Raw genomic sequence first — 27,720 nt, 5'->3', positions numbered from 1 at the left:
TTGGCCCACTCTTCCATACAGATCTTCTCCAGATCTTTCAAGTTTTGGGACTGTCGCTGGCAACATTGAGTTTCAGCTCCCTCCAAGGATTTTCTATTGGGTTCAGGACTGGATACTGGCTAGGCAACTCTAGGAGCTTGAAATGCTTCTTACAGAGCCATTCCTTAGTTGCCCTGGCTGTGTGTTTTGAGTCATTATCATGCTGGAAGACCCAGCCACGATCCATCTTCAATACTCTTACTGAAGGAAGGATGTTGTTGACAAAATCTCGCGATACATCATCCATTCTCCATTCAATACGGTGCAGGCATCCTGTCCTCTTTGCAGGAAAGCACCCCTAAATTATGATGTTTCCTCCCACCATGCTTCACGATTGGGACGATGTTCTTGGGGTTGTACTCCTCCGTAGATACCAAAAAGTTCTATTTTGGTCTTATCTGACCACATGACCTTCTCCCATGCTCCCTCTTGATAATCCAGACGGTCATTGACGAACTTCAAATGTGCCTGGATATGTACTAGTGTGAGCAGGGGGACCTTACGTGCCCTGCAGGATTTTAATCCATGACATCCTAGTGTGTTACTAACGGTAATGTTTGAGACTGTGGTCCTAGCTCTCTTCAGGTCATTGACCAGGTCCTCCCGTATAGCTCTGGGCTGATTCCTGGTCTTTCTCAGAATCATCTTTACCCCCTTGAGACGAGATCTTGCATGGATCCCCACACCAAAGAAGATTGACAGTCATCTTGTGTTCCATTTTCTAATAATTGCGCCAACAGTTAGCTTCTCATCAAGCTGCTTGCCTATTGTCCAGTACCACATCCCAGTCTTGTGCTGGTCTACAAGTTTGTCCCTGGTTTCCTTAGACAGTTATTTGGTCTTGGCCATGGTGGAGAGGTTGAAGTCTGATTGATTGTGTGAACAAGTGTCTTTTATACAGGTGACGAGTTCAAACGGGTACAATTAATAATACAGGTAGGGTAGGTGATCAAATACTTATTTCAAGCAATAAAATGCAACTTAATTATTTACAAATCATACAGTGTGATTTTCTTTTTTTTATTTTTAGATTCTGTCTCTCACAGTTGAAATGTACCTCCAATAAAAATTACAGACCTCTTAATTCTTTGTAGGCGGGAAAAAAAAATCGGCAGTGTATCACATTTTTTTTTCCACTGTATATAAATGTTTGTATTCCGGTTAAAGGAAATTGTCAGTAGAATAACCCTCCTAAGCCGTCTATATGTATATAGGTCATAGAAAGTTGAATAAAATGATAACTTGATATGTCTGATCTGATCTTTAATTCTAGAAAAATTCACATTGTTCTTACTATGTAGCCATTAAGATCTGTGGGCCATAGATCTCGCAGGGAATCTGCCTCCAGAGCTGATTTTAAGTAAAAATAGGCATTACCAGTGTGTGACTGCCAGTCTGCTCTCCTGATATACAGGTCACACACTGGTAACACCTCCTTTCATTTAGAATTGGCTCTGGATGCAGATTCTCAATTGAAATTTTTGCCGATCCTATAGGCGTGAACATCTCACTTACATATAAGAAAAACGTGTATTTCTCTGGAATAAGACCTTCATCACAGAGATATTCCCAAGCACAGTTGGCCTTTAGCTATAAATTATCAAGTTGTATCATAAAAGAGAAGTCCTGTCGATGATGCTTAATAGTTTTGGGGGAGCTAGAGGGATTGCTGGTACAGATTTTGATGCCCAGAATGTTCAATATTCATCTTTACAAATCCAATTTTATTCAATTTTCTGGGGTGTTGAGTATATGCCTGATGAATTTGCCAAAAATAAATTGCCTTCAGAAGAATAAATTCCAATACACAAAGTAAAAAGAAACCGATATATTTGATGCAATATTATGGCTTTGTACAACTTGGACAATTAATATGACCATATGAGTCAAGTTAACGTTTGATATAGCTGTACAATAAGTATTTGAAAAAAAACAAAATATAGGATAAAAGCCAAAGGCTGATGACATTTCATAAAATTAAAGTGAACTTGTCACATAGTTATTCTCTATTTAATGCTATGGAAGATACAGAAAAAGTTAAACCACATGTCTATCAGACAGCACCCTTGTGTTTCGGTTTGGCTTGTTGCGACAGCCATAAGTCATAAAACTGAGAACCATTGTATACACCTAGATGAATGCTATATAATATAAAGAAGTGCAGAGGAGACAGATCATTGATTTTTAAACATTTTTCAATAAATATAATCCCTACCTCTACCTAAAGCCATTGATCCAGAAGAAGGCAAAAAACCTGGACACATTCGGCGAATTTGTGCCACAGGAAAAAAATTCCTTCTTGACCCCGAGAAAAGGCGATTAGTTCAAGAACCCTGGACCAAGACCATGCAACAACTAACTAACCGATATTGATGAGCGATCGTGCTCGGATAAGGCGTTATGCGAGCATGCTTGTGTATTAACCAGAGTGTCTTCAGCGTGAAATATGTTCAAGTCTCTGCACCTGGATGTCTCGCAGCTGTTCGACGGCCTTAACACATGCAGGGATTACCTATTTGTTAGACAACCACTGCGTGTGTTGTGGATGTTGAACAGCCACAAGAGATGCAGGCGCCCCAGGGACTTGAACATATTTTTCAAGCACGGCGAAGACACTCTGTTAGCACACGAGCGATAACATCTTAAGGCCTGTCCCACACGTCCAGATAATTCCGGTACTGGAAAAATCGGTACCGGAATTATCCGTGTCCATGTGCTTATGTAGCACATCAGTGTGGCACACGTGTGGCAGCCGTGTGCCTACTGAGGACCACACGGACCGTGCAGAAGACAGCGCTACAGTTAAGCGCTGTCCCCTGCGTGCGGTGCTGAAGTCGGTAATCATCCCTTCTTCCCAGCAGCGTTCGCTGGAGAGAAGGAATGAATAATCTTTTTTTTTTCTTTTCCCTTAAAAACAAAGTTTGTGCGTCCCCTCCCGCCTCCCATCCCCTGTGCGCCCCTCCTCCCCCCCGCCGCTTGCCAGGAAATACTCACCGACACCCAGCTCCAGCGATGTCTCCTCTTAGCGCCGGCAGCCTGTGCTGTGTGAGCGGTCACGTGATCCCGCTCATTACAGTGAGGAATATGCGCATACCACACGCGGGGGGGGACAGCGCTTACATTAGCGCTGTCTCCTGCACGGCACACAGACTGCACACGGACAGCATCCGTGTGCGGTACGTGTTTTACACGGACCCATTGACTTTAATAGGTCCGTGTGATCTGTGCGTTCCCACAAACACTGACATGTCTCCGTGTTTTTCAAACAGACGCACAGTCCGTGAAAACATGCTGACATGTGCAGAGACACATTGATTTTAATGTGTCTACGGAGTCAGTGTCTCCGGTACGTGAGGAAACTGTCGCCTCACGTACCGGAGCCACTGACGTGTGAAACCGGCCTAACAGAGCATGTTCGCACATCACTACTAACTAGTCGGTACGCGGCCGTCACTAAGGCCTCTTTCACACTTCCATCGGAATGTGAACGTCGCAATGCGTCGTTCTGTGAAAAAACGCATCCTGCAAAGTTGCCCGCAGGATGGGTTTTTTTCACATAGACTTGTATTACCGACGCATCGCGACGTATGGACACACGTTCTATACGTCGTGCACTGGATGCGTCGATATTTGGCGGCCCGTCCTTACAAAAAAACGTTCAATGTAACGTTTTTTCGTCCGTTGAAACCGCCACTTACGACCGCGCATGCGCGGCCGGAACTCCGGCCCCTCCTCCCCGGAACTCACAATGGGCAGTGGATGCATCTGAAAACTGCATCCGCTGCCCACGTTGTGCACAATTGTGCACAACGTCCGTCGGTACGTGGGGCCGACTGTTTGCGACGGCCCCGTACCGACAGAAATGTGAAAGAGGCCTAAGCGTCGGCGTGACGTACCGACGAACGTTGTGAAAATTCAGCACAACGCGGGCAGCGGATGCAGTTTTTCAACGCATGCGCTGCCCATTCTAAAATCCCTGAGAGGAGGGGGCAGAGTTCCGGCCGCGTATGCGCAGTAGGAAATACAGGATCCGACGTACGAAAAAACATTCCCTTGAACGTTTTTTCGTGAAGACGGTCTGCCAAAACACGAAACATCCAGTGCACGACGGACGCGACGAATGACCATACGTCGTGATCCGTCGGCAATACAAGTCTATGGCAAAAAATGCATCCTGCGGGCACATTTGCAGGAAGTGTTTTTTTCCCAAAACGAAGCATTGCAACGAAGGCCAAACGACGCAAGTGTGAAAGAAGCCTAACTGATATATATGAATAGCAGTGACATTCAATATGGTCACTGCGTTCCTGATTCCAGATCTTCTCTACTATGTCCTGGTATCACATCGCACATCTCTTTCACCAAAGGGACTTTGCAGCTCATAGCGCGGCCATGTTCATCTCCACTGTAAAAGAGAGAACAATATGTGAGAACCTATAATGTGTAACAATGCCCCATATCCTAATTTTACAGATTATAATTACATTGTACAGTCATGCCTTTTAACATTCCAAGATTTAATGGTTCCAATTAATTAAAAATGTTGTAATTTGCTCTAAATCTTCAGTGTTATCACTTCAGCTCCACCACTCTGATATTTTTAAAATTCTATAACTTAATTATAACTCAAAAGGAAAGTTACACCAGTGCAACTTTACAATGTTGGATAAGATTAATGTGTCAAATTTTGCAAGTCATGGCAAAAAAAATGTTTTTACGCAAATTGTCACATTTGTGAATGTTAAAAATGTTTGCAACATAAATTTATTCTATGCCTTTTTACCTGTCTAGAATATGTGACTTCTATGTAGAAATACAGTCATAAATATGTTGCACTTCTTGGCAAAAGGTTAACCGTACGCCGTTTTTGCATGATTTTTAATTTTTGGCTAAGTTACATAAGAATAGTGTTTATAAATGGTGTAAAGCACTGATAAATCTGGTGTAGGTATTTATTATGACAATGAAATGTTGGGATTTTCTAAACAATTTAGCTCAATCAGAATTTTATTTCATCCCCAAAGTGTGTATACAAAACCCTTTCCCACATGGTGAAATAATTGTTGGTTTTTGTTTGCTACAAAATCTGAAAATAAGTGACAAAGCCCCCAACAACAATCTATTCCAGCCGCAGCTAAAACTTAGAGAGTCAGCAAATGAACTATCCACTATGGTGTCTCCATCCCAGGTGCTGATCTATCTGATTGCACCTGGGATGTCCCCATGTTTGCTGTACAGAACTCTATGTCCAACATTCCACCTTGTGACCTCACGTAGAACCTTCATCACCCAACTCTGGAGATTCTAACATCAAAGAGTGGAGAAATATAGATCTTTACAACCATAATCCATAGACTTGGAGGGAAGATGTCCATGTTGGGGCAAGGTACATTAATTGCAAAACCTACTAAAGTTTCTCATTTACCTTGATCCTGGATCCTCTTTGTTTTCATCTCCTGAAATGAGAAGCTCGATCCTGGATTCCCTGCTCTCCTTGTCTTCACTTCCTGAAATGAGAATTTGTGTCCTCGATCCGCCGCTCTCCTCGTCTTCTCCTCCTGAAAAGAGAATATCTATCCTCGATCTTGGGTCCTCCACTCTCCTCGTCTTCTCCTCCTGAAAAGAGAATATCTATCCTCGATCTTGGATCCTCCGCTCTCCTCGTCTTCTCCTCCTGAAATGAGAATATATATCCTCGATCTTGGGTCCTCCGCTCTCCTCGTCTTCTCCTCCTGAAATGAGACCCTGGGTCTTCTGCTCTTCTTGTCTTCACCTTCTGAAGTGAGCATTTGCCCCCTGAACACTTGTTTACATAGACCACAGTCATTGTGACATCGCGCTGTTGGGTAACAATGGCTGCCTGTATCAGAGGATGTCACAGAAATGACCATGAGTTGATGTCTCCTGGTTAATAACAAGTAGTTATAATATGGCAAAGCACATTGGTTAGTATGAAACATGTGAGGAGCAGAGAGATTCAGGGAAATGTTTCCAATAATCATAAGCGGAATGCACATAACTGTGTCTAACAAATTTGAAAATTACAGCTTGTCATTCTAGACTCATTGACCACTTTTTCCTGCCCTTTACAGCAGTTCAGTTACTGTAGCAACTGAGGCCTCATTTCTAAAACTATTAGCATAAATGTAAGGAGTACCCAAATACCAAACATGTATAGTTTACTTTTTAAGTGGTGAAAAGAAATTCCGAAAATTGTATGAAAACATTTTTTACTCTTGTCGCCATTTTCCTAGACCCGTAATGTTCTCACTTTTGGGGATATGGGGCTGGGTGGGGGCTTATTTTTTTGCAGTCGTTGGGGGTAGGGGCTTTGTTTGTTGTTTTTTTTGTGATTTTTTTTTTAATGATACCATTTTGGGATAGATACAATGTTTTGACCGTCTCTAATTGCATTTTATTGTAATGTTGCAATGGCCAAAAAACATAACTCTGGGTTTCCGATTTTTTTTCTTCTTATACAGTTTATCGATTGGATTAATCTATATTTTTATAAATTGGACATTGCAGAACTCAGTGATACCAAATATTTTTATTTTATTTTCAAGTGGGCATAAAGGGGTTGATTTCAATTTTTCTGATTTTTCTTTTTTTTTCATACTTTTAAAATCTTTTGTTTCACCTTTAGTTTATTTAATAGTACTTTCAGCGGTGACTGTCCAATCACGTGTGCTATACATAACAGAGCTTCTGCACTGCTAGGTTTACATTGGCATGCAAAATTTTGGGCACCCCTGGTCAAAATTCCTCTTATTGTGAACAGTTAAGCACATTGCAGATTAAATTATCTCTAAAAGGTCTAGAGTTAAATATGACACATTTCCTTTATATTCTAGGCAAAAAAATATATATTCAAAACACCTTTGTGTCCCGTCTTAATCCAATTCTATGGCACTTCAGACCTTTAGTAACCAAGCAGAACGCGGTCTTATATTTCATTAGCCGCAAGAAGAGAACCATATATAAAACCACGTTTCTTTATTTTCAAAATTAAAATCCACAAAGCAGAAAAAAGACATCACAAAAACAGAGTGTGTAGAAGGACACAATATGTGGCATTCCTTGCAAACATATGGCAGCAGTCACAAATATACTTTCACTTAAGGTGGAATAATGTCCTGTACCGTTTAAATCTATTAGTAAAGGTTAAATAACCATATCGGTACATATACTATATATAATCCAGCATACAGTGTTTAATTTTTTATTTTTTATTATTTTTTTCTAGGTCCTCATATAGAAAAGCTACTTGTGCAAAACACATCATTTAAATATTAACATTAATCCCAGATTTTATATCACTGTGATGCCATATACTAAGTATATATCAAGTCTGGAAAGTAACCCATAGTGACTCGATCCTATATATTACAGGCCATTCCGGGTTCTGTGTAGGATATAATAATTGCATACAGAATAGCAAATACCTGAAATATGTTGTAAACAGGGGGACCGGATAAAGTGCGAGGTGCCAGCTGAATGTGCCTTCTTAGTGCGCCCCGACGCACGTTTCGCCCTAGCTTCTTCTGGGGGCGTGTCGCAGTGAGGGGAGGATGGCTTCTTATACTGGCCTGGACCAATGGGGAGGTGCGACGCAAGTGCCGAATGAACGTGGAGAATCGTCATAGAGTAGTGCCGGCTTCAGCGACGCATGCAGGTTCGGTACTGCTCTGTGTGATAATAGTTACTTCTGCGCAAGCGCTCAGTGGAACGCAAGCTGGAATGCAAGCGTTTCCACATAAGAGCGCTGACAGAAGTATCTCAGAGCTAGAACGTACTGCGCATGCGTTCAGCACGGCAATAAAGAGACATCTACAGTTAGGGCCAGAAATATTTGGACAGTGACACAAGTTTTGTTATTTTAGCTGTTTACAAAAACATGTTCAGAAATACAATTATATATATAATATGGGCTGAAAGTGCACACTCCCAGCTGCAATATGATAGTTTCCACATCCAAATCGGAGAAAGGGTTTAGGAATCATAGCTCTGTAATGCATAGCGTCCTCTTTTTCAAGGGACCAAAAGTAATTGGACAATGGACTCTAAGGGCTGCAATGAAGGCGTCTCCCTCGTTAACCTGTAATCAATGAAGTAGTTAAAAGGTCTGGGGTGGATTCCAGGTGTGTGGTTTTGCATTTGGAAGCTGTTGCTGTGAGCAGACAACATGCGGTCAAAGGAACTCTCAATTGAGGTGAAGCAGAACATCCTGAGGCTGAAAAAAAAGAAAAAATCCATCAGAGAGATAGCAGACATGCTTGGAGTAGCAAAATCAACAGTTGGGTACATTCTGAGAAAAAAAGGAATTGACTGGTGAGCTTGGGAACTCAAAAAGGCCTGGGCGTCCACGGATGACAACAGTGGTGGATGATCGCCGCATACTTAATTTGGTGAAGAAGAACCCGTTCACAACATCAACTGAAGTCCAGAACGCTCTCAGTGAAGTAGGTGTATCTGTCTCTAAGTCAACAGTAAAGAGAAGACTCCATGACCGTAAATACAAAGGGTTCACATCTAGATGCAAACCATTCATCAATACCAAAAATAGACAGGCCAGAGTTAAATTTTCAGAAAAACACCTCAAGAAGCCAGCTCAGTTCTGGAAAAGTATTCTATGGACAGATGAGACAAAGATCAACCTGTACCAGAATGATGGGAAGAAAAAAGTTTGGAGAAGAAAGGGAACGGCACATGATCCAAGGCACACCACATCCTCTGTAAAACATGGTGGAGGCAACGTGATGGCATGGGCATGCATGGCTTTCAATGGCACTGGGTCACTTGTGTTTATTGATGACATAAGAGCAGACAAGAGTAGCCGGATGAATTCTGAAGTGTACCGGGATATACTTTCAGCCCAGATTCAGCCAAATGCTGCAAAGTTGATTGGACGGCGCTTCATAGTACAGATGGACAATGACCCCAAGCATACAGCCAAAGCTACCCAGGAGTTCATGAGTGCCAAAAAGTGGAACATTCTGCAATGGCCAAGTCAATCTCCAGATCTAAACCCAATTGAGCATGCATTTCACTTGCTGAAATCCAGACTTAAGACGGAAAGACCCACAAACAAGCAAGACGTGAAGGCTGCGGCTGTAAAGGCCTGGCAAAGCATTAAGAAGGAGGAAACCCAGCGTTTGGTGATGTCCATGGGTTCCAGACTTAAGGCAGTGATTGCCTCCAAAGGATTTGCAACAAAATATTGAAAATAAAAATATTTTGTTTGGGTTATGTTTATTGTCCAATTACTTTTGACCTCCTAAAATGTGGAGTGTTTGTAAAGAAATGTGTACAATTCCTACATTTTCTATCAGATATTTTTGTTCAACCCTTCAAATTAAACGTTACAATCTGCACTTGAATTCTGTTGTAGAGGTTTCATTTCAAATCCAATGTGGTGGCATGCAGAACCCAACTCGCGAAAATTGTGTCACTGTCCAAATATTTCTGGCCCTAACTGTATACCGGCTATTTTTTTGTACTTAGGTACTTGTGCATAACAGTGCAGATATGCAAATAAATTACTGAATAAAAGTGAAGTGTTATTTATTAAAATATATTTTATACAAAGTGCATGGTGCTGATAATATAAGACATCAATAAAATAGGGATAAAAAAACGGTGAGGAATCTAATAATAATAATAAATATATAATAAATAAGGTGAACTGAACCGGGGACTTGAAGTGTTAACTAGAGAACACTATTAATAAAGTGCAAGAGTGCCAAAGTGCATAAAGGTATATACATACATCACTATATCACCAAAACCTAGCTTGAAATCTGAAGTCTCAAAACACATTACAAAACATTAGATTAAATTTGTACATCAGCATTACGGATTATTCCCAAATTCCATATACATCTTGATTAATATCTTCTGTCGATCATATAATAAATATAACGGGAAAGGGAGAGGGGGATGGGGGAAATGGAAATAAACCAATACTTTTATAACATAATATAACCACCCTGAGTATAATATTTGCGTCGCACCTCCCCATTGGTCCAGGCCAGTATAAGAAGCCATCCTCCCCTCACTGAGACACGCCCCCGGAAGAAGCTAGGGCGAAACGTGCGTCGGGGCGCACTAAGAAGGCACATTCAGCTGGCACCTCGCACTTTATCCGGTCCCCCTGTTTACAACATATTTCAGGTATTTGCTATTCTGTATGCAATTATTATATCCTACACAGAACCCGGAATGGCCTGTAGTATATAGGATCGAGTCACTATGGGTTACTTTCCAGACTTGATATATACTTAGTATATGGCATCACAGTGATATAAAATCTGGGATTAATGTTAATATTTAAATGATGTGTTTTGCACAAGTAGCTTTTCTATATGAGGACCTAGTAAAAAATAGTAAAAAATAAAAAATTAAACACTGTATGCTGGATTATATATAGTATATGTACCGATATGGTTATTTAACCTTTACTAATAGATTTAAACGGTACAGGACATTATTCCACCTTAAGTGAAAGTATATTTGTGACTGCTGCCATATGTTTGTAAGGAATGCCACATATTGTGTCCTTCTACACACTCTCTGTTTTTGTGATGTCTTTTTTCTGCTTTGTGGATTTTAATTTTGAAAATAAAGAAGCGTGGTTTTATATATGGTTCTCTTCTTGCGGCTAATGAAATATAAGACCGCGTTCTGCTTGGTCAAAAAATATATATTGTAAGTTTTTTACATTTTGAAAATTGCTAATGGGAAAATGGGCCAGTGCAAATGTTTGTGCACCCTTGGAGATGTGTGTGCTCAGATAACTTTGACCAAGGTTTCAGACCTTAATTAGCCTGATAGGGTTGTGGCTTGGTAACTATCATCGTTAGGAAAGGCCAGGTGATGCAAATTTACCAGCTTTATAAAAACCCAGCCTCCTCTAACCTTGTGCCAAAATACAGCAGACATGGGTTCTTCTAAGCATCTGCCTAGCACTCTGAAAATGAAATATAGTGGAGGCCCACAAAGCAGGAGAAGGCTATAAGAAGATAGCAAAGCATTTCAGGTTGCCCTTTCCTCAGTTCAAAATGTAATTAAGAAATGACAGTTAACAGGAACAGTGGAGGTCAAGATAAGGTCTGGAAGGAAGACCAAGCAAAATTTCATTGAGAGCTGCTCGTAGGATTACTAGAGAGATAAATCAGAACCGCCGCTTGACTGCAAAAGACCTTCAGAAAGATTAAGCAGACTGAGTTGTGGAACATTTTTCTACTGTTCAGAAACACCTGCACAAATATGGCCTTCATGGAAGAGTGATCAGAAGAAAAACTCTCCTGTCATCACCGTAGAATTGAGCATCAGAAGTATGCAAAAGAACAACTAAACAAGCCAGATGCATTTTTGAAACAAGTCCTGTGGACCGATGAGGTAAAAATAGAACTCTTTGGCCACAATGATCAAAGTATGTGTGGAGAAAAAAGGGCACAGAATTTCAGGAAAAGAAAATCTCGCCAACCTTTAAGCATGGTGGTGGATCAATCATGCTTTGGAGTTGTGTTGCAGCCAATGGCATGGGGAACATTTCACGAGTAGAGGGAAGAATGGATTCAATGAAGTTTCAACAAATTCTTGATCCAAACATAACACCATCTTTATAAAGCTGAAGTTGAAATGAGGAAGACTTTCACAAATTGATAATGATCCTAAACACACGTCAAAATCCACATTAGACTACCTCAAACGGCGCAAACTGAAGGCTTTTCAATGGCCATCACAGTCCTCTGATCTGGACATCATTGAAAATCTGAGGCTAGACCTCAAAATAGCAGAGAATGGAAGACGGCCCAGGAATCTCACAGAACTGGAAGAATTCTCCAAGGAAGAATAGAAGAACATCCCTCAAACAAGAATTGAAAGACTCTTGTCTGGCTACAAAAAGCATTTACAAGTTGTGATTTTTGCAAATGTGGGTTTTACTATGTACTAACCATGCAGGGAGCCAAAACTTTTGTATTGCCCATTTTCCTTTTTCTAATTTTTAAAATGTAAAAAATTACCATATTTTTTTGCTTAAAATGCAAAGGAAATATGTCATCTTTAACTTTAGCCCTTTTATAGGTCATTCATCTTCAACTGTTCACAATAACGGTAAACAGTGCCCAAACGTTTACATGTCACTGTAGCAGAAATCAGGATCTTCCATCCTTCCCAGGAGGATCGTATTGATAGGTGGGGGGGCATCATGACAACCCATCAGGACCCCACGATTACATCATGGGAGCCTGGGATGGCGTATACCCCGTCGGTGCTTGGTGAATCCCACTGTCAGAGATTGACAGTGGGATCTAACAGGTTTAGAGCCACTGGCGGAGCATTGATCCTCTTGCGGCTGTTAAAGGCAGATGTAGGCTAATTAGTTCAGCTGTCATGTGCAGGGAAAGATGTGGGCTAGCACACCAAGGGTCATGGACACAAAATATGACGTAAATGTACATCATATGTCATGATGGGGTTAGGGGGGTGTAATTTTGGAACAGTATGCGTATGTGATTATATTTATGTGGTGCCTATGTATGTGATGCATACACACCTATTGCAGTACAATGAAGCCCCCAAACACAGAAGAACAGAATCATATGCACCCCTTGAAGTACAGTGCCCCTCTCTCCCCACTTCATGTATAAGCATATGCAGTTATTTCCCCTCAGTAACAACTGCACATCTGGTTACCTGGAGAGTAATGTAGCCCCCTCTACACCCCCCACATCTCTCCCCCACCCCACTGCCCTTGTACCCCCGCTGAGTGACCTTACACACAATTGAGCAGTTAGGGGAGCAGGTGCAGCAAATAAAAATGATGTTCTTCTCCCTGCAGCGCCCCCTGATGATGTCTGGCAGCCAGCGCCCTGTGCGACCGCATGGTTCGCACATAGTTAAGGCCGGCCATGATCATGTACATGAAGTATAACGTTCTGTGAATGTGGTTCCCAATAGACAGCGCATTACCAGGATCTTTTTTCATAATTGGGTTCCTATTTTGGAGACGGTATTCTGTTATTCTGCACTGATGTTACGACATTTGATAAAATATTGTTGCAGAATGTGCTTTTATATTCCCTTTTTTTTATTTCGTTCTTTTCCCCATAGTCGCACTGATACAATATGGCAATGATGCTTCCCTTTGAACTCGTCTAAATCCCCCATATTTATGTTAACAAAGTTTCAATTACTAGAATGGTCTCTGTGGGACACGTGTGGTGGGCACATTTTTCATTTTTGCTGTTTTTGTCTTGGTGCGTCTATAAAAACAATAAAATGTAAAGTCTCTGTAATTTCAGTTTAATATGGTAAGCAGCTGCTAATTTTACTGATGTGCTAATTGGCGTTCCCTCCCTACTGTGTCATTCCTAACAGGAAATGTGCCATAAATGTTAGCAATTAGTGGGCACTGAAAGTGTATGACATGTACAGTATGAATCCTATGTGCTTATATATTTAGATTTCTGTTTTATAAGGAACTTAAAGGGGAATTACAGCAACATAACCCTGGAAAAGATAGTTTACAGATGTGTTTGATGATTTGTATGAAAATAGGTCTTCATGGGGACCAATAGCAACTATTTTAATAGGGCTCTTTCTGGTGTTAACTGGCTGATTAGGGCAAATACAGGTCAGTTCCTTTTGAAGTGAATGGGATCTGATCTGCAGTACCTTAGAATGACCACAATAAGGCGCTGTGGAGCTCCAGCTCCACAGTGTGTGCATCCGGTGGCCATTAGCCCTAATAGGTGATCAGTGGGCATGCCAGGTGTTGGACTCCCACCCTGTGCCAAAATCCATGTTAAAAAAAAAAATGAATAAATTAATTTGCTTGACTAACTGCAAAAAAACCCTTTAACATTTAACTTTTATTGATAGGTAAAATATACCCTACCACCAGTGAAGGTGCATTCGAGAGGAAAAAAGATAAATCAACCTAGCGGTATATATCAATCAGGTTGGTTTATCTTTTTTATGCATGAGTGCACCTTCACTGCTGGTAGGGTATATTTTGCCTATCAATAAAAGTTAAACTTTGAAGTGTTTTTTTTTTTGCAGTTAGTCAGTTTGAGTTCACCCTTTTTCTTTCATTTCTGTAAGAAATAAATTTGCTTGCAACAAACTTCTCATTCAACTAATAACGCGGCTTTTTTTAATTGTTTTTTAATGCTTGTATTAAAAAAAACTTATTGTGTTATTTCCTTGGTGTGTTTTCCGCTTTCAAATAACAGCAAAACGAGTGTTTTGTATTAGTTTTAACACATTTTTTGGTGTTGGGTTTGGAGGTTTTACAAAATCTCTACATGATGTTGATAAGCCTTATGTAATAATTTATCTATAGACTCCAATGTTGATAAAAATGGGTCTCGCGTTGTATACCGCTGAGGCCAGTGATCGGCTGCAGTGGGCTGTGGTGTCTGCAGCCATGGGAAACAGTTTACCAGGGGCTGTAACCGGGATCCAGCGCTGGAATGGGGGGTGGGTAAGTATTACTACTTTAAATAAATAAATATATATACCGTATACATTTTTATATACACCAGTTTGAGGCACATTGGTCTTCAATTGATATAAATTAGCACAATTCACGAGACAAGTCGTAAGACTGCATTTTCTAGAATTTGCTTTGTGCGTTTTTCCCTCCTCTTGAGTTAATCAGACCTTACACATGAGTTCATCACGGTTCCTGGCAATGATCGGAGCGTGAGCCGGCACACAAGTCTTCTCACCGAGCACCAGATATTCCGTCTCTTAATTCCTGATCTGAGTGAGTGGCAGGAGATGAGAAGTATGATAGTTATGCTCCAAATTAGTATGTTGCTAGGAGCACAGGAAGTGATAAAGCCTTCAGGCCTCTTACTGTAATAATGCAAATAAATGTACTCAAGTGTGAATACTTCAGGCAAAACCCCGTGGAGCTCGGCGCAACTCTCCTTTATTCGATCAATATGTTCAGAAGGGAAAATAAGACTTACATTTCTTTACACAATCTACTACATTTTCCTAGGATCACTTTTGGTGGTGTGTAATGGCCACATGATAACTATTAGTTAAAGATGATTTTTCACCAGTTTGAGCGTGTTAAAAGGAGGCACCCTCAGAATGCCTTCTAGACTACCGTAACTATACAGTGATATAGGGACTTTAGCCTTATAGAAATCATACTAGCACTGTGCCTGTTACTGGTGCAGTGCTTGTGAAAATAACTTTTAACGCAAATTAAGGAAGTGTAACATTGTACCCAGCTGATGACCACCGCGGAACATGTAGAGTAATAATATTGGGGTGAAGTCTACAATATCACTGTATAGTTAGTCTACAGACTCCCTTTAAACTGGTCACATCATGAAAAACGTGGCTACAGAGCTGAGTGAAATATTGCGGAGATATTGGCTTATAAAGTTTTAGAATTTGTTATAGCGCAACTAGGCTTTACCAGAAACTTGTCACTGGGGTGTGTGATCCTTCCCCTTCCCCACTTTTCAGTTTTTGAATTTCCACAAAAATTTAAAATAACCAATAAATTTCATTCAACTTCACAATTGTGTTCCACTTGTTGTTGATTCTTCACAAAAAATTTACATTTGGTATCTTTGTGTTTGAAGCATGATATGTGGGAAAAGGTTGAAAAGTTCCAGGGAGCCGAATACTTTCGCAAGGCACTGTAAATTGACCAATCAAACACACAGAGGGAAACTGATCTCTGCAGCTACAGAAGAGCAGAGAGTTGTAGCACTACAAACAGTTCGAAATCTCTTATCAAATAGTGTGTGGGTAGGGTTGTAATAATAAATAACCCAGCTCTGCTGTATCTCTACACAGCTGCTGTAGTGATCAGTGAGGAGACGAGTGTGTTCTTTTTTCCCTTGTATGTTGCTGCCTGCTTATGATTGGTTAATCTCATGCAAGGGAAGAAGTACACGCCCCCCAGGCAAATCTATGGTGACGCCCAGTTCAACTATAACTTAAATTATAACCTAAACCTTGTAACCATTAACAACAAGCTATATGGACTAAGTTTAAAGAGATTGTCTATCACAAATAAACCCTTTAATATGAAGTTGTGTTTAGCTGCTCATTTTTCCTGCAGTGGCTTCTACAGGATAAATGTACTATTGCATGCTGCCATTGAAATATGAGCTACTCGCTGCACTTGTTCCCCTATTAAGTTTTTGTTTCCTAATAGGCATATGGTAGGAATTTTGGCAGACAAGACAATACCTTTAGTTTAAGTGCTGTACCTGCTCCCATTTATTTGATACAAAACTATCCAGTCTAACATGGTCAGTTATGATGGTGCTCGATTCCTATTTACCTATATATGAATTACCATTCCAGTTAAGCGAACCAGACTTGGCTTTGTGTTAACTCTGTGTGTGATTTTTTTTTTTTTTTGCCAGCTGCACCAGATTCTAGTCATGCTTGAAAGTTAATCTGATTACGTTCAGTTGAGCCATAGTCCTGCATGCCAAAGACATTGGGCTAGATGCCAATATGATGCCACTTTGAGGCTTTTCTCATATATATGTAATCAAAGCTCTAAAAATTAATGTACATTTTTCTCTGTTGCCTTCTTATTTTAGGCATTATTATTTAATCCTTTTGGCGCTTTATGGCTGAGGTTGTGTATTGGGCACCTGAGGGAGTGACCTGGCCACGTTAGAGCTGTAATCAGCATTATAAAAATCTGTTTGTGAGTAGTCACACTTGGTTGATATTCCCTTTTGTTTGCATTTCACTTGTCCACTTTGCTGTATAGATTGGGGCTGCATGATCAGAGTCATCTCATTAACCCCTTCCCGACCCATGACGCCACGTAGGCGTCATGAAAGTCGGTGCCATTCCGACCCATGACGCCTATGCGGCGTCATGGAAAGATCGCGTCCCTGCAGATCGGGTGAAAGGGTTAACTCCCATTTCACCCGATCTGCAGGGACAGGGGGAGTGGTAGTTTAGCCCAGGGGGGGTGGCTTCACCCCCTCGTGGCTACGATCGCTCTGATTGGCTGTTGAAAGTGAAACTGCCAATCAGAGCGATTTGTAATATTTCACCCATTATAACGGGTGAAATATTACAATCCAGCCATGGCCGATGCTGAAATATCATCGGCCATGGCTGGAAATACTAGTGTGCCCCCACCCCACCCCTCCGATCGCCCCCCCACCCCCCCGATCTGGCCGGTACACTGCTCCGGCTCCCCTCCGCCCTGTGCTCCGCTCCCCCCCGTGCTCGTGTCCGCTCCCCCCGTGCTCCAATCACCCCCCCGTGCTCCAATCACCCCCCCTGCACTCCGATCCACCCCCCCGTGCTCCGTTCCACCCCCCCGTGCTCCGTTCCAGCCCCCCGTGCTCCGTTCCACGCCCCCCGCGCTCCGTTCCACCCCTCCCGCGCTCCGATTCCCCCCCCCGTGCTCCGATCCCCCCCCCCCCGTGCTCCGATCCCCCCCCCGTGGTCCCCCCCCACCCTATCATACTTACCGATCCAGCCGTGGTCCCGTCCGTCTTCTCCCGGGCGCCGCCATCTTCCAAAATGGCGGGCGCATGCGCAGTGCGCCCGCCGAATCTGCCGGCCGGCAGATTCGTTCCAAAGTGCATTTTGATCACTGAGATATAATCTATCTCAGTGATCAAAATAAAAAAAATAATAAATGACCCCCCCCCTTTGTCACCCCCATAGGTAGGGACAATAAAAAAATAAAGAAATTTTTTTTTTTCCACTAATGATAGAATAGGGTTAGGGGGTAGGGTTAGGGTTAGGGGTAGGGTTAGGGTTAAGGTTAGGGGTAGGGGTAGGGTTAGGGGTAGGGCTAGGGTTAGGGCTAGGGTTAGGGCTAGGAATGTGCACACGTATTCTGGTCCTCTGCGGATTTTTCCGCTGCGGATTTGATAAATCCGCAGTGCTAAACCGCTGCGGATTTATGGCGGATTTACCGCGTTTTTTTCTGCGCATTTCACTGCGGTTTTACAATTGCGATTTTCTATTGGAGCAGTTGTAAAACCGCTGCGGAATCCGCACAAAGAAGTGACATGCTGCGGAATGTAAACCGCTGCGTTTCCGTGCAGTTTTTCCGCAGCATGGGCACAGCGATTTTTGTTTCCCGTAGGTTTACATTGAACTGTAAACTCATGGGAAACTGCTGCGGATCCGCAGCGTTTTCCGCAGCGTGTGCACATACCTTTAGAATTAGGCTATGTGCACACGGTGCGGATTTGGCTGCGGATTCGCAGCAGTGTTCCATCAGGTTTACAGTACCATGTAAACATATGAAAAACCAAATCCGCTGTGCCCATGGTGCGGAAAATACCGCGCGGAAACGCTGCGTTGTATTTTCCGCAGCATGTCAATTCTTTGTGCGGATTCCGCAGTGTTTTACACCTGTTCCTCAATAGGAATCCGCAGGTGAAATCCGCACAAAAAACACTGGAAATCCGCGGAAAATCCGCAGGTAAAACACAGTGCCTTTTACCCGCAGATTTTTCAAAAATGGTGCGGAAATATCTCACACGAATCCGCAACGTGGGCACATAGCCTTAGGGTTAGGGTTGGAATTAGGGTTGTGGTTAGGGTTAGGGGTGTGTTGGGGTTAGTGTTGTGGTTAGGGGTGTGTTGGGGTTAGGGTTGTGATTAGGATTATGGCTACAGTTGGGATTAGGGTTAGGGGTGTGTTGGGGTTAGTGTTGGAGTTAGAATTGAGGGGTTTCCACTGTTTAGGCACATCAGGGGTCTCCAAACGCAACATGGCGCCACCATTGATTCCAGCCAATCTCGTATTCAAAAAGTCAAATGGTGCTCCCTCACTTCCGAGCCCTGACGTGTGCCCAAACAGTGGTTTACCCCCACATATGGGGTACCAGCATACTCAGGACAAACTGCGCAACAATTACTGGGGTCCAATTTCTCCTGTTACCCTTGTGAATCTAAAAAAATGCTTGCTAAAACATAATTTTTGAGGAAAGAAAAATGATTTTTTATTTTCACGGCTCTGCGTTGTAAACGTCTGTGAAGCACTTGGGGTTCAAAGTGCTCACCACATATCTAGATAAGTTCCTTGGGGGGTCTAGTTTCTAAAATGGGGTCACTTGTGGGGGGTTTCTACTGTTTAGGCACACCAGGGGCTCTGCAAACGCAACGTGACACCCGCAGACCATTCCATCAAAGTCTGCATTTCAAAAGTCACTACTTCCCTTCTGAGCCCCGACGTGTGCCCAAACAGTGGTTTACCCCCACATATGGGGTATCAGCGTACTCAGGAGAAACTGGACAACAACTTTTGGGGTCCAATTTCTCCTGTAACCCTTGGGAAAATAAAAAATTCTGGGCTAAATAATTATTTTTGAGGAAAGAAAACGTATTTATTATTTTCACGGCTCTGCATTATAAACTTCTATGAAGCACTTGGGGGTTCAAAGTGCTCACCACACATCTAGAAAAGTTCCTTTCAGGGTCTAGTTTCCAAAATGGGGTCACTTGTGGGGGGTTTCTACTGTTTAGGCACATCAGGGGCTCTGCAAACGCAACGTGACGCCCGCAGAGCATTCCATCAAAGTCTGCATTTCAAAACGTCACTACTTCAATTCCAAGCCCCGGCATGTGCCCAAACAGTAGTTTACCCCCACATATGGGGTATCACCGTACTCAGGAGAAACTGGACAACAAATATTGGGGTCAAATTTCTCCTGTTACCCTTGGGAAAATTAAAAAATTCTGGGCTAAATAATTATTTTTGAGGAAAGAAAACGTATTTATTATTTTCACGGCTCTGCATTATAAACTTCTATGAAGCACTTGGGGGTTCAAAGTGCTCACCACACATCTAGATAAGTTCCTTTGGGGGTCTAGTTTCCAAAATGGGGTCACTTGTGGGGGGTTTCTACTGTTAAGCCACATCAGGGGCTCTGCAAACGCAACGTGACGCCCACAGAGCATTCCATCAAAGTCTGCATTTCAAAACGTCACTACTTCACTTCCGAGCCCCGGCATGTGCCCAAACAGTGATTTACCCCCACATATGGGGTATCAGCATACTCAGGAGAAACTGGACAACAACTTTTGGGGTCAAATTTCTCCTGTTACCCTTGGGAAAATAAAAAATTGCAGGCTAAAAGATCATTTTTGAGAAAATAATTTTTTTTTTTATTTTCATGGCTCTGCGTTATAAACTTCTGTGAAGCACTTGGGGGTTCAAAGTCCTCACCACACATCTAGATTAGTTCCTTTGGGGGTCTAGTTTCTAAAATGGTGTCATTTCTGGGGGATCTCCAATGTTTAGGCACACAGGGCCTCTCCAAACGTGACATGGTGTCCGCTAATGATTGGAGCTAATTTTCCATTTAAAAAGCCAAATGGCGTGCCATCCCTTCCGAGCCCTGCCGTGCGCCCAAACAGTGGTTTACCCCCACATATGGGGTATCAGCGTACTCAGGACAAACTGGACAACAATATTTGGGGTCCAATTTCTCCTATTATCCTTGGCAAAATAGGAAATTCCAGGCTAAAAAATCATTTTTGAGGAAAGAAAAATTATTTTTTATTTTCATGGCTCTGCGTTATAAACTTCTGTGAAGCACTTGGGGGTTTAAAGTGCTCAATATGCATCTAGATAAGTTCCTTGGGGGGTCTAGTTTCCAAAATGGGGTCACTTGTGGGGGAGCTCCAATGTTTAGGCACACAGGGGCTCTCCAAACGCGACATGGTGTCCGCTAACAATTGGAGCTAATTTTCCATTCAAAAAGTCAAATGGCGCGCCTTCTCTTCCGAGCCCTGCCGAGTGCCCAAACAGTGGTTTACCCCCACATATGAGGTATCGGCGTACTCGGGAGAAATTGCCCAACAAATTTTATGATCCATTTTATCCTACTGCCCATGTGAAAATGAAAAAATTGAGGCGAAAAGAATTTTTTTGTGAAAAAAAATTACTTTTTCATTTTTACAGATCAATTTGTGAAGCACCTGAGGGTTTAAAGTGCTCACTAGGCATCTAAATTAGTTCCTTGGGGGGTCTAGTTTCCAAAATGGGGTCACTTGTGGGGGAGCGCCAATGTTTAGGCACACAGGAGCTATCCAAACGCAACATGGTGTCCGCTAACGATGGAAATAATTTTCCATTCAAAAAGTCAAATGGCGCTCCTTCCCTTCCGAGCCTTACCATGTGCCCAAACAGTGGTTTACCTCCACATGTGAGGTATTGGTGTACTCAGGAGAAATTGCCCAACACATTTTAGGATCCATTTTATCCTGTTGCCCATGTGAAAATGAAAAAATTGAGGCTAAAAGAATTTTTTTGCGAAAAAAAAGTACTTTTTCATTTTTACGGATCAATTTGTGAAGCACCTGGGGGTTCAAAGTGCTCACTATGCATCTAGATAAGTTCCTTGGGGCGTCTAGTTTCCAAAATGGGGTCACTTGTGGGGGAGCTCCAATTTTTAGGCACACGGGGGCTCTCCAAACGTGACATGGTGTCCGCTAAAGAGTGGAGCCAATTTTTGATTCAAAAAGTCAAATGGCGTTCCTTCCCTTCCAAGCCCTGCCGTGCGCCAAAACAGTGGTTTACCCCCACATATGAGGTATCAGCGTACTCAGGACAAATTGGACAACAACTTTCGTGGTTCAGTTTCTCCTTTTACCATTGGGAAAATAAAAAAATTGTTGCTAAAAGATAATTTTTGTGACTAAAAAGTTAAATGTTCATTTTTTCCTTCCATGTTGCTTCTGCTTCTGTGAAGCACCTGAAGGGTTAATAAACTTCTTGAATGTGGTTTTGAGTACCTTGAGGGGTGCAGTTTTTAGAATGGTGTCACTTTTGGGTATTTTCAGCCATATAGACCCCTCAAACTGACTTCAAATGTGAGGTGGTCCCTAAAAAAAATGGTTTTGTAAATTTCGTTGTAAAAATGACAAATCGCTGGTCGAATTTTAACCCTTATAACTTCCTAACAAAAAAAAATTTTGTTTCCAAAATTGTGCTGATGTAAAGTAAACATGTGGGAAATGTTATTTATTAACTATTTTGTGTCACATATCTCTCTGGTTTAACAGAATAAAAATTCAAAATGTGAAAATTGCGAAATTTTCAAAATTTTCGCCAAATTTCCGTGTTTATCACAAATAAATGCAGAATTTATTGACCTAAATTTACCACTAACATGAAGCATAATATGTGACGAAAAAACAATCTCAGAACCGCTAGGATCCGTTGAAGCGTTCCTGAGTTATTACCTCATAAAGGGACACTGGTCAGAATTGCAAAACACGGCAAGGTCTTTAAGGTCAAAATAGGCTGGGTCTTGAAGGGGTTAATATTAGTGCATAGATGAGTAATGACAGCTCTTAATATACTATTAGAGGCATAGATAATAGATAATGTGGGGTAGAAGTGCTACACAGATGACTCCATCCTACAACTCTCTGGTGTCTGCCGGAGGATGCTGTGCTCCATCACTTCCCAGACACGATAGTATTATAATATGACCCTGTCAAATAACTTATCCTGTTGTAAAATCTATCTAAAAAAATGCAGGAATGAATTTTATATCTCCGATATGGCAACTTGGGTAACTTAAACTTGGTGCAATTAAAGACTTTAGTGTATCAAAGTTTACACTCTCAGAAAATTACACTGGATTATTATTTTTTTTTTATTCAGTAAATTTGTATTAATGTAAAAAAAAATTACAGATAGAAAAAGCTGGATATCCAAATCAGAACATTTGACACTGGATTATTAATGTAGCTACAATCCAATAAATAAGACAGAAGACTATGGGTGGACAGCCTCACGTAAGACGTTGGTACTGGCCTCATTTTTTATGTAAATTCCTTTTACCCGGAGGGGACCCAGTCCCGTCTCCTTTTGTATGTTCTACAGCTGCGGAGATCACTGAGGTTTGGGGTTTTTTTTTAACATGGCTCGAACTTTGTTCATAAAATGTAAATTTCAGCCTGGCTATTTAACATCTCTGCTCAGTGTCACCAAACACCATCGTCCGTCCTCCATGAGCTGTTTTCATCATTAAATGTGCTGTACAAGCCATCCTGTGTGAGCCAAAGTCTCTTTCCATTAGACGTGTTATCCCAGTGATTGACTTCTGCAGACGTATTGATCTGGTTTATAGGCAGGCGCTGCGCACAGTCTGGCCGAGCTGCTGGGAGAGCTTAAGGCCCTTGGGGCAAGTAGCCCAGTTACATGCTGTGATCTCCCTACAGTAAATCTGAAAATTTAACACTTTTATGAGCAAAACCTTGATAGGACTGAATGGTGATAGCACCCACTTACTCAATAATGATAAACCAATATTTTCCAACTTTTTTTGTCTTCAAGGAATGAATATGTTGTCTACGTTACTTGTATGTGTATTAAATTGTACTGTATTAAAAAATTACTAGGCTTGTAGACTTTTTTTTTTATTCATATGGCAAGCAATAGTAGACTAACCACCTATAAGTGTGTGTGAGTATGTATATGTACATATGTATACATATATATATATATATGTGTGTGTGTGTGTATGTGTGTATATATATATATATATATATATATATATATATATATATATATATATATATATATATATATAGCAAAAATCACATTTTCTCATAATATGGGGCCATTCGCATCCACCTCATGGGATTTTTACCTTCCCTTAGATCAGGGGTCCCCAACCTGTGGCTCAGGAGCCACATGTGGCTCGTGGGCTTAAGATGTGTGGCTTGTGGCTGTCTGCCAGGTAACAGCATTTGCACCTCGTCTAGCACCCAGCTATGTAGAGGAGGTCTCCAGATGTGATTTTTATGAGTAGTCCTGCACAGAACAGAAGATCTGGGTGTCCATATACTTCCTGAGGGAAAGGGTAGAGAAATAAATATAGTAAGTTGGAGATAGGATGGTACTGTTCGTTAGAGGGGAGCTGGACGCTTGATGCGACAGTGTGGAGGGTGTGCTTGAAACTACTAAATTAGGGCAAAGTGGGAACCCTTCAGTGTAATTATACTGTCTATATGCGAGGGGGCACAAGGTCTCAGTGGTCTACTGGTGATGGTGGGCTCTAAGTGCCACTATTGTATGAGGGCAAACCTAGATGGGGCTCTCTACCCTCGCTCAGAGTTGAATGCAACTCTCAAGGTAAGAAAGGTTGGGGACCAGTGCTCTACATCTCAACATGTCTTCCTTCATCCTTAAAAACTATGAAGCTATGGATTGTCCAAACCCAACCATACATCCGGGTCTATTTTTTCATCCATGTACTATGGACCATTTTTCTCTCACTTGTCATCTGTATTGCCTTGGTATTGCATACATTTTTTGTCACTTTTTAAGACCTGACAGAAGTCGATTGTCTATCTGAACTTTTTTCTATCCAACAATGAATCGGTGAAAAACAGATGAAACTCGCATGAAGTACAAAGTCGTCTTCTGTGTTTCATCTTTACTAGACTTTAATGGCCGAGTCTCATCCACATGACGGATGAGAATAGGTGGTGCTCCGAGCACCGTGCTGCGGATCGGAGACATGGATCCTTTTGTTTTTTTCAAACTGATGAAGTGCATTCGTCAGTGAAACTCCATTGATCCATGTGCTGTCTGAGAAAAAAAATCAGACACCACTAGGATGTATGAATGCAGCCTTAGGGTAGGTGCCCTCAGTCTGGAGTTGCTGCAGATTGGACGCTGTGTGCAGTGTCCAGATATTACAGCATAGTGGATGGGATTTCAAGAAATCCCATGCCCACTATGTGTCTACAGATGCCTCTGGCTCACCTGCGCAGACGGACATACGGCGCGTCTTTCCAGACCGCAGTATGTCAATTTCATTAATAGAAATGTATTGAATGCAGTAAATCCGCACGGTTCAGTGATCACATGCGGATTCACCTGCATTCAATAGACGGCAGCGCTTTGGACGCAACGGGCATGCCTTGCGTATAAAGTGCCGCTAGTTGCAGATCATCGGCACCCGACCTTAATATCCTAGATTTTGCAAGAGAAGTAGATAATCAAGAGCCTTGTATTAGAAGAATAGAGCTCTATGTAAAGACAAGTCAAATCACACATTTGCTGAAAGTTTTCCGTTCTCTGTCTGCAGCCTTAGGATTTTAGTACGAGGAGACCCCTTTCTGATTCCCTATACGCTGCGCTCACCGACGTTGCATGAAGCCCATCACGCTGTCATTTAGTTTGCTGGAATGTGACAGTGGTATTTGAAGGCTTAAACAGCCAGCAATGTGCGTTATCTCTGGTAGATGCGGCTTGTAGATTCCTCCGAGCTGTGTTATACTCCATGTCTAATGCTAACTTATTAGATTGTCAGGTGTCAGTGTTCATATGACAACATGTAAGGCATTATCTCTGAAATCAAACTCCTACCTGCATTCTCCATTGCCAGGAGAGTTAATGATCTATCACCAGTGAAGGGATACAGTAAATATATACAGCTGCTCAAGTGTGCATACGTCTAAAAAGCAGAATCCATGTCTTAAGAAGTCTTATTTTATTTTTTAGCCCATCGGAGCTTTGAATCCAAAGAGAGCAGTGTTTTATGCAGAACGATATGAGACCTGGGAAGACGACCAGACTCCTCCATATCACTACAATACTCATTACTCCACGTCCACCTTCACACTGTGCTGGCTTGTTAGAATCGTAAGTATATCTCTGGTTATCCGGCATAAAGCAATGTAATACCCGGACTATATAACACACAGGGTTATCCTATTCTTAGAAAACAAGCTATTTCCTGTGCACGTAGGTTTTTTGTTTTATAATTTTATTACTGGATTAATTTATTTACATTGCAATATTTCCTTAAAAGGGTTGACTAGTCTAAAAAGAGAATTCTTAGACTGGACAATCCCAGCACATGTCTTATTAGTTTCCCTGTATTCCCCAGGTAGTAGGCTGAGGAGCATGACCACATGCATGTGGTTTCCATCATTGTGGTCACATGCCGACTAGACTCCTGCATTTCTCAATGTTCCAGCAGAGGAGAGTCTAGTCAGCATGTGATGTGCCCACATGTATGTAAATTGCATACGTGCAGTTATGTGACCGCCCCCTCCCAGCACTAGGAATACAGGGGGATTGTGACTATACGCATCCCACACTAGCACAATTCGGCAGTCTGCAGGCTCTTCTTCTTTTCTGTGAAATCTTGGTAACAATCAGTACGGCCTCTATTACTTACAGACTTGGTTATCTCACTTTTCTGGACTCTTGAATGGGACCTGGCAAATTCTGTACCAGTATAACAGATGCTTTTTCTAACTTGGCAAAAGATCTCAAAGATATTTCCATTAGTCGTGCATGGCAACAACAGATCTGTAAGATTATTGATCCCATTTTATGGCCAGGTCACATTGACTATGAGTTAAGTGTATGAAGAATCACAATTGTTGTGTAGTGTTTAGCGCAAGTGCTCGGGTATGCACAGAGTATCCCCGGTGCTCGAGTGACCTGTTGGAGAACCCGCGGCCGCATGTTTTGACAGCCAAAAAACATGCAGGGATTACCCGTGTATGGCAGGTAGTCCCTGCATTTTTTGAGGGGTGTCTAGCAGCCGCAAAACGTGGGGTGGGGATTTAAGCGATACTCTGTGCATACCCGAGCACCCGATGCAAACTCGAATAGCGAGCACTTGCGCTCTACGCTATTGTCGTGTCATATTAGCATTAGTGCATGACTTCATTATGCTGTCTAATACTTATGGCAATTTGTTTTCTTTTAAAGATGCAAAAATGCAAAGGTGGCAAATTTTCTGAAAGACACAAGTTCCAATGTGACCTTTCCTCCTAATGGTAGACATTGAAGTCATGATCTTATCCTTATCCTACATTCCCCCTTACTTAAGAACCAGAACATTAAAGGCTTTTCTCATAAATAAAATGTATAAGCTATCTCTATGATTTCTGGGGGTCCATCCCTACGGTGCCGAGATGAGAGGTCCTGAAGTCCCCTGTGTAAGCGTAGTAGTGAGCATGTGCGGACAATACACAGTAAACAGAGCAGTGGTCGCACATGCTCACTACTGTTCATTCACACATCGGACTGTGTGACCATGTTGTCACAATCGCTAATGGTCCCTGTGGTCAGACCCCCATCATATATTTATCACCGGTGGATAAGTGAAATTTGTCTATGGGGAAAAGTCAAATAAAATGAATTCTTAGTTGCGCGTAGCTTTCTGCCGCTTTTAATACAAAAAGCATTTAGTTATTCTCCCGATGGTTGTAGGTTCTATCATCTATTGCTCCTAAACTGGTCACATCGGAGTGATGCATACAGACATGTGTTCACCTGCACCGTGTGGCCCCGCACAGATCTGGAGGTTGTTAGGGCAGGATGGACGCCTCTGCCGATTTCCTCTTTGTGTATGCCGCACACATAGGGTTACATCTCCCGGAGTTGCATCTGATCTGACTTCATCCAGATCCTTCTAGCTTCGATTGTCCACCCTTTTACCATAAGCTGCTTAGTGACTAATTGTAAATTCCATTAACTTGTCAGGTGTCTGCTCCCTTCTCACACAATCTGCGATGTTATCAGTGAAATCAAATACCAAATTGACTTGAAAATGTAAAAAATTCTGAGCAGCAGTTATTTGAGTGACACGTCCGTGTAAGGAGGTTTTCTCCACCAGCGACTGTGGTTTTCAAGAAAGTCATGACTGATGCTGAGAG

The 27,720-nt window shown here is 42.0% G+C and overlaps 1 protein-coding gene across 7 annotated transcripts in view; it reads left to right on the top strand.

The window, feature by feature from the left end:
- NBEA (neurobeachin) overlaps positions 1 to 27,720 on the top strand; it is an 899,093-nt gene that overhangs the window by 752,560 nt on the left and 118,813 nt on the right. For all 7 annotated transcript variants that reach the window (XM_069758980.1, XM_069758976.1, XM_069758974.1 and 4 more), the window contains one exon: positions 25,547 to 25,687. In XM_069758980.1, the coding sequence (XP_069615081.1) occupies positions 25,547 to 25,687 (141 nt within the window). The remainder of the gene's footprint in view (positions 1 to 25,546; positions 25,688 to 27,720) is intronic.

This window comes from Ranitomeya imitator, chromosome 3, assembly GCF_032444005.1.
Source record: "Ranitomeya imitator isolate aRanImi1 chromosome 3, aRanImi1.pri, whole genome shotgun sequence".
In the NCBI taxonomy this organism is placed as follows: Eukaryota; Metazoa; Chordata; class Amphibia; order Anura; family Dendrobatidae; genus Ranitomeya; species Ranitomeya imitator.
This window is presented reverse-complemented; position numbering and strand designations above follow the sequence as displayed.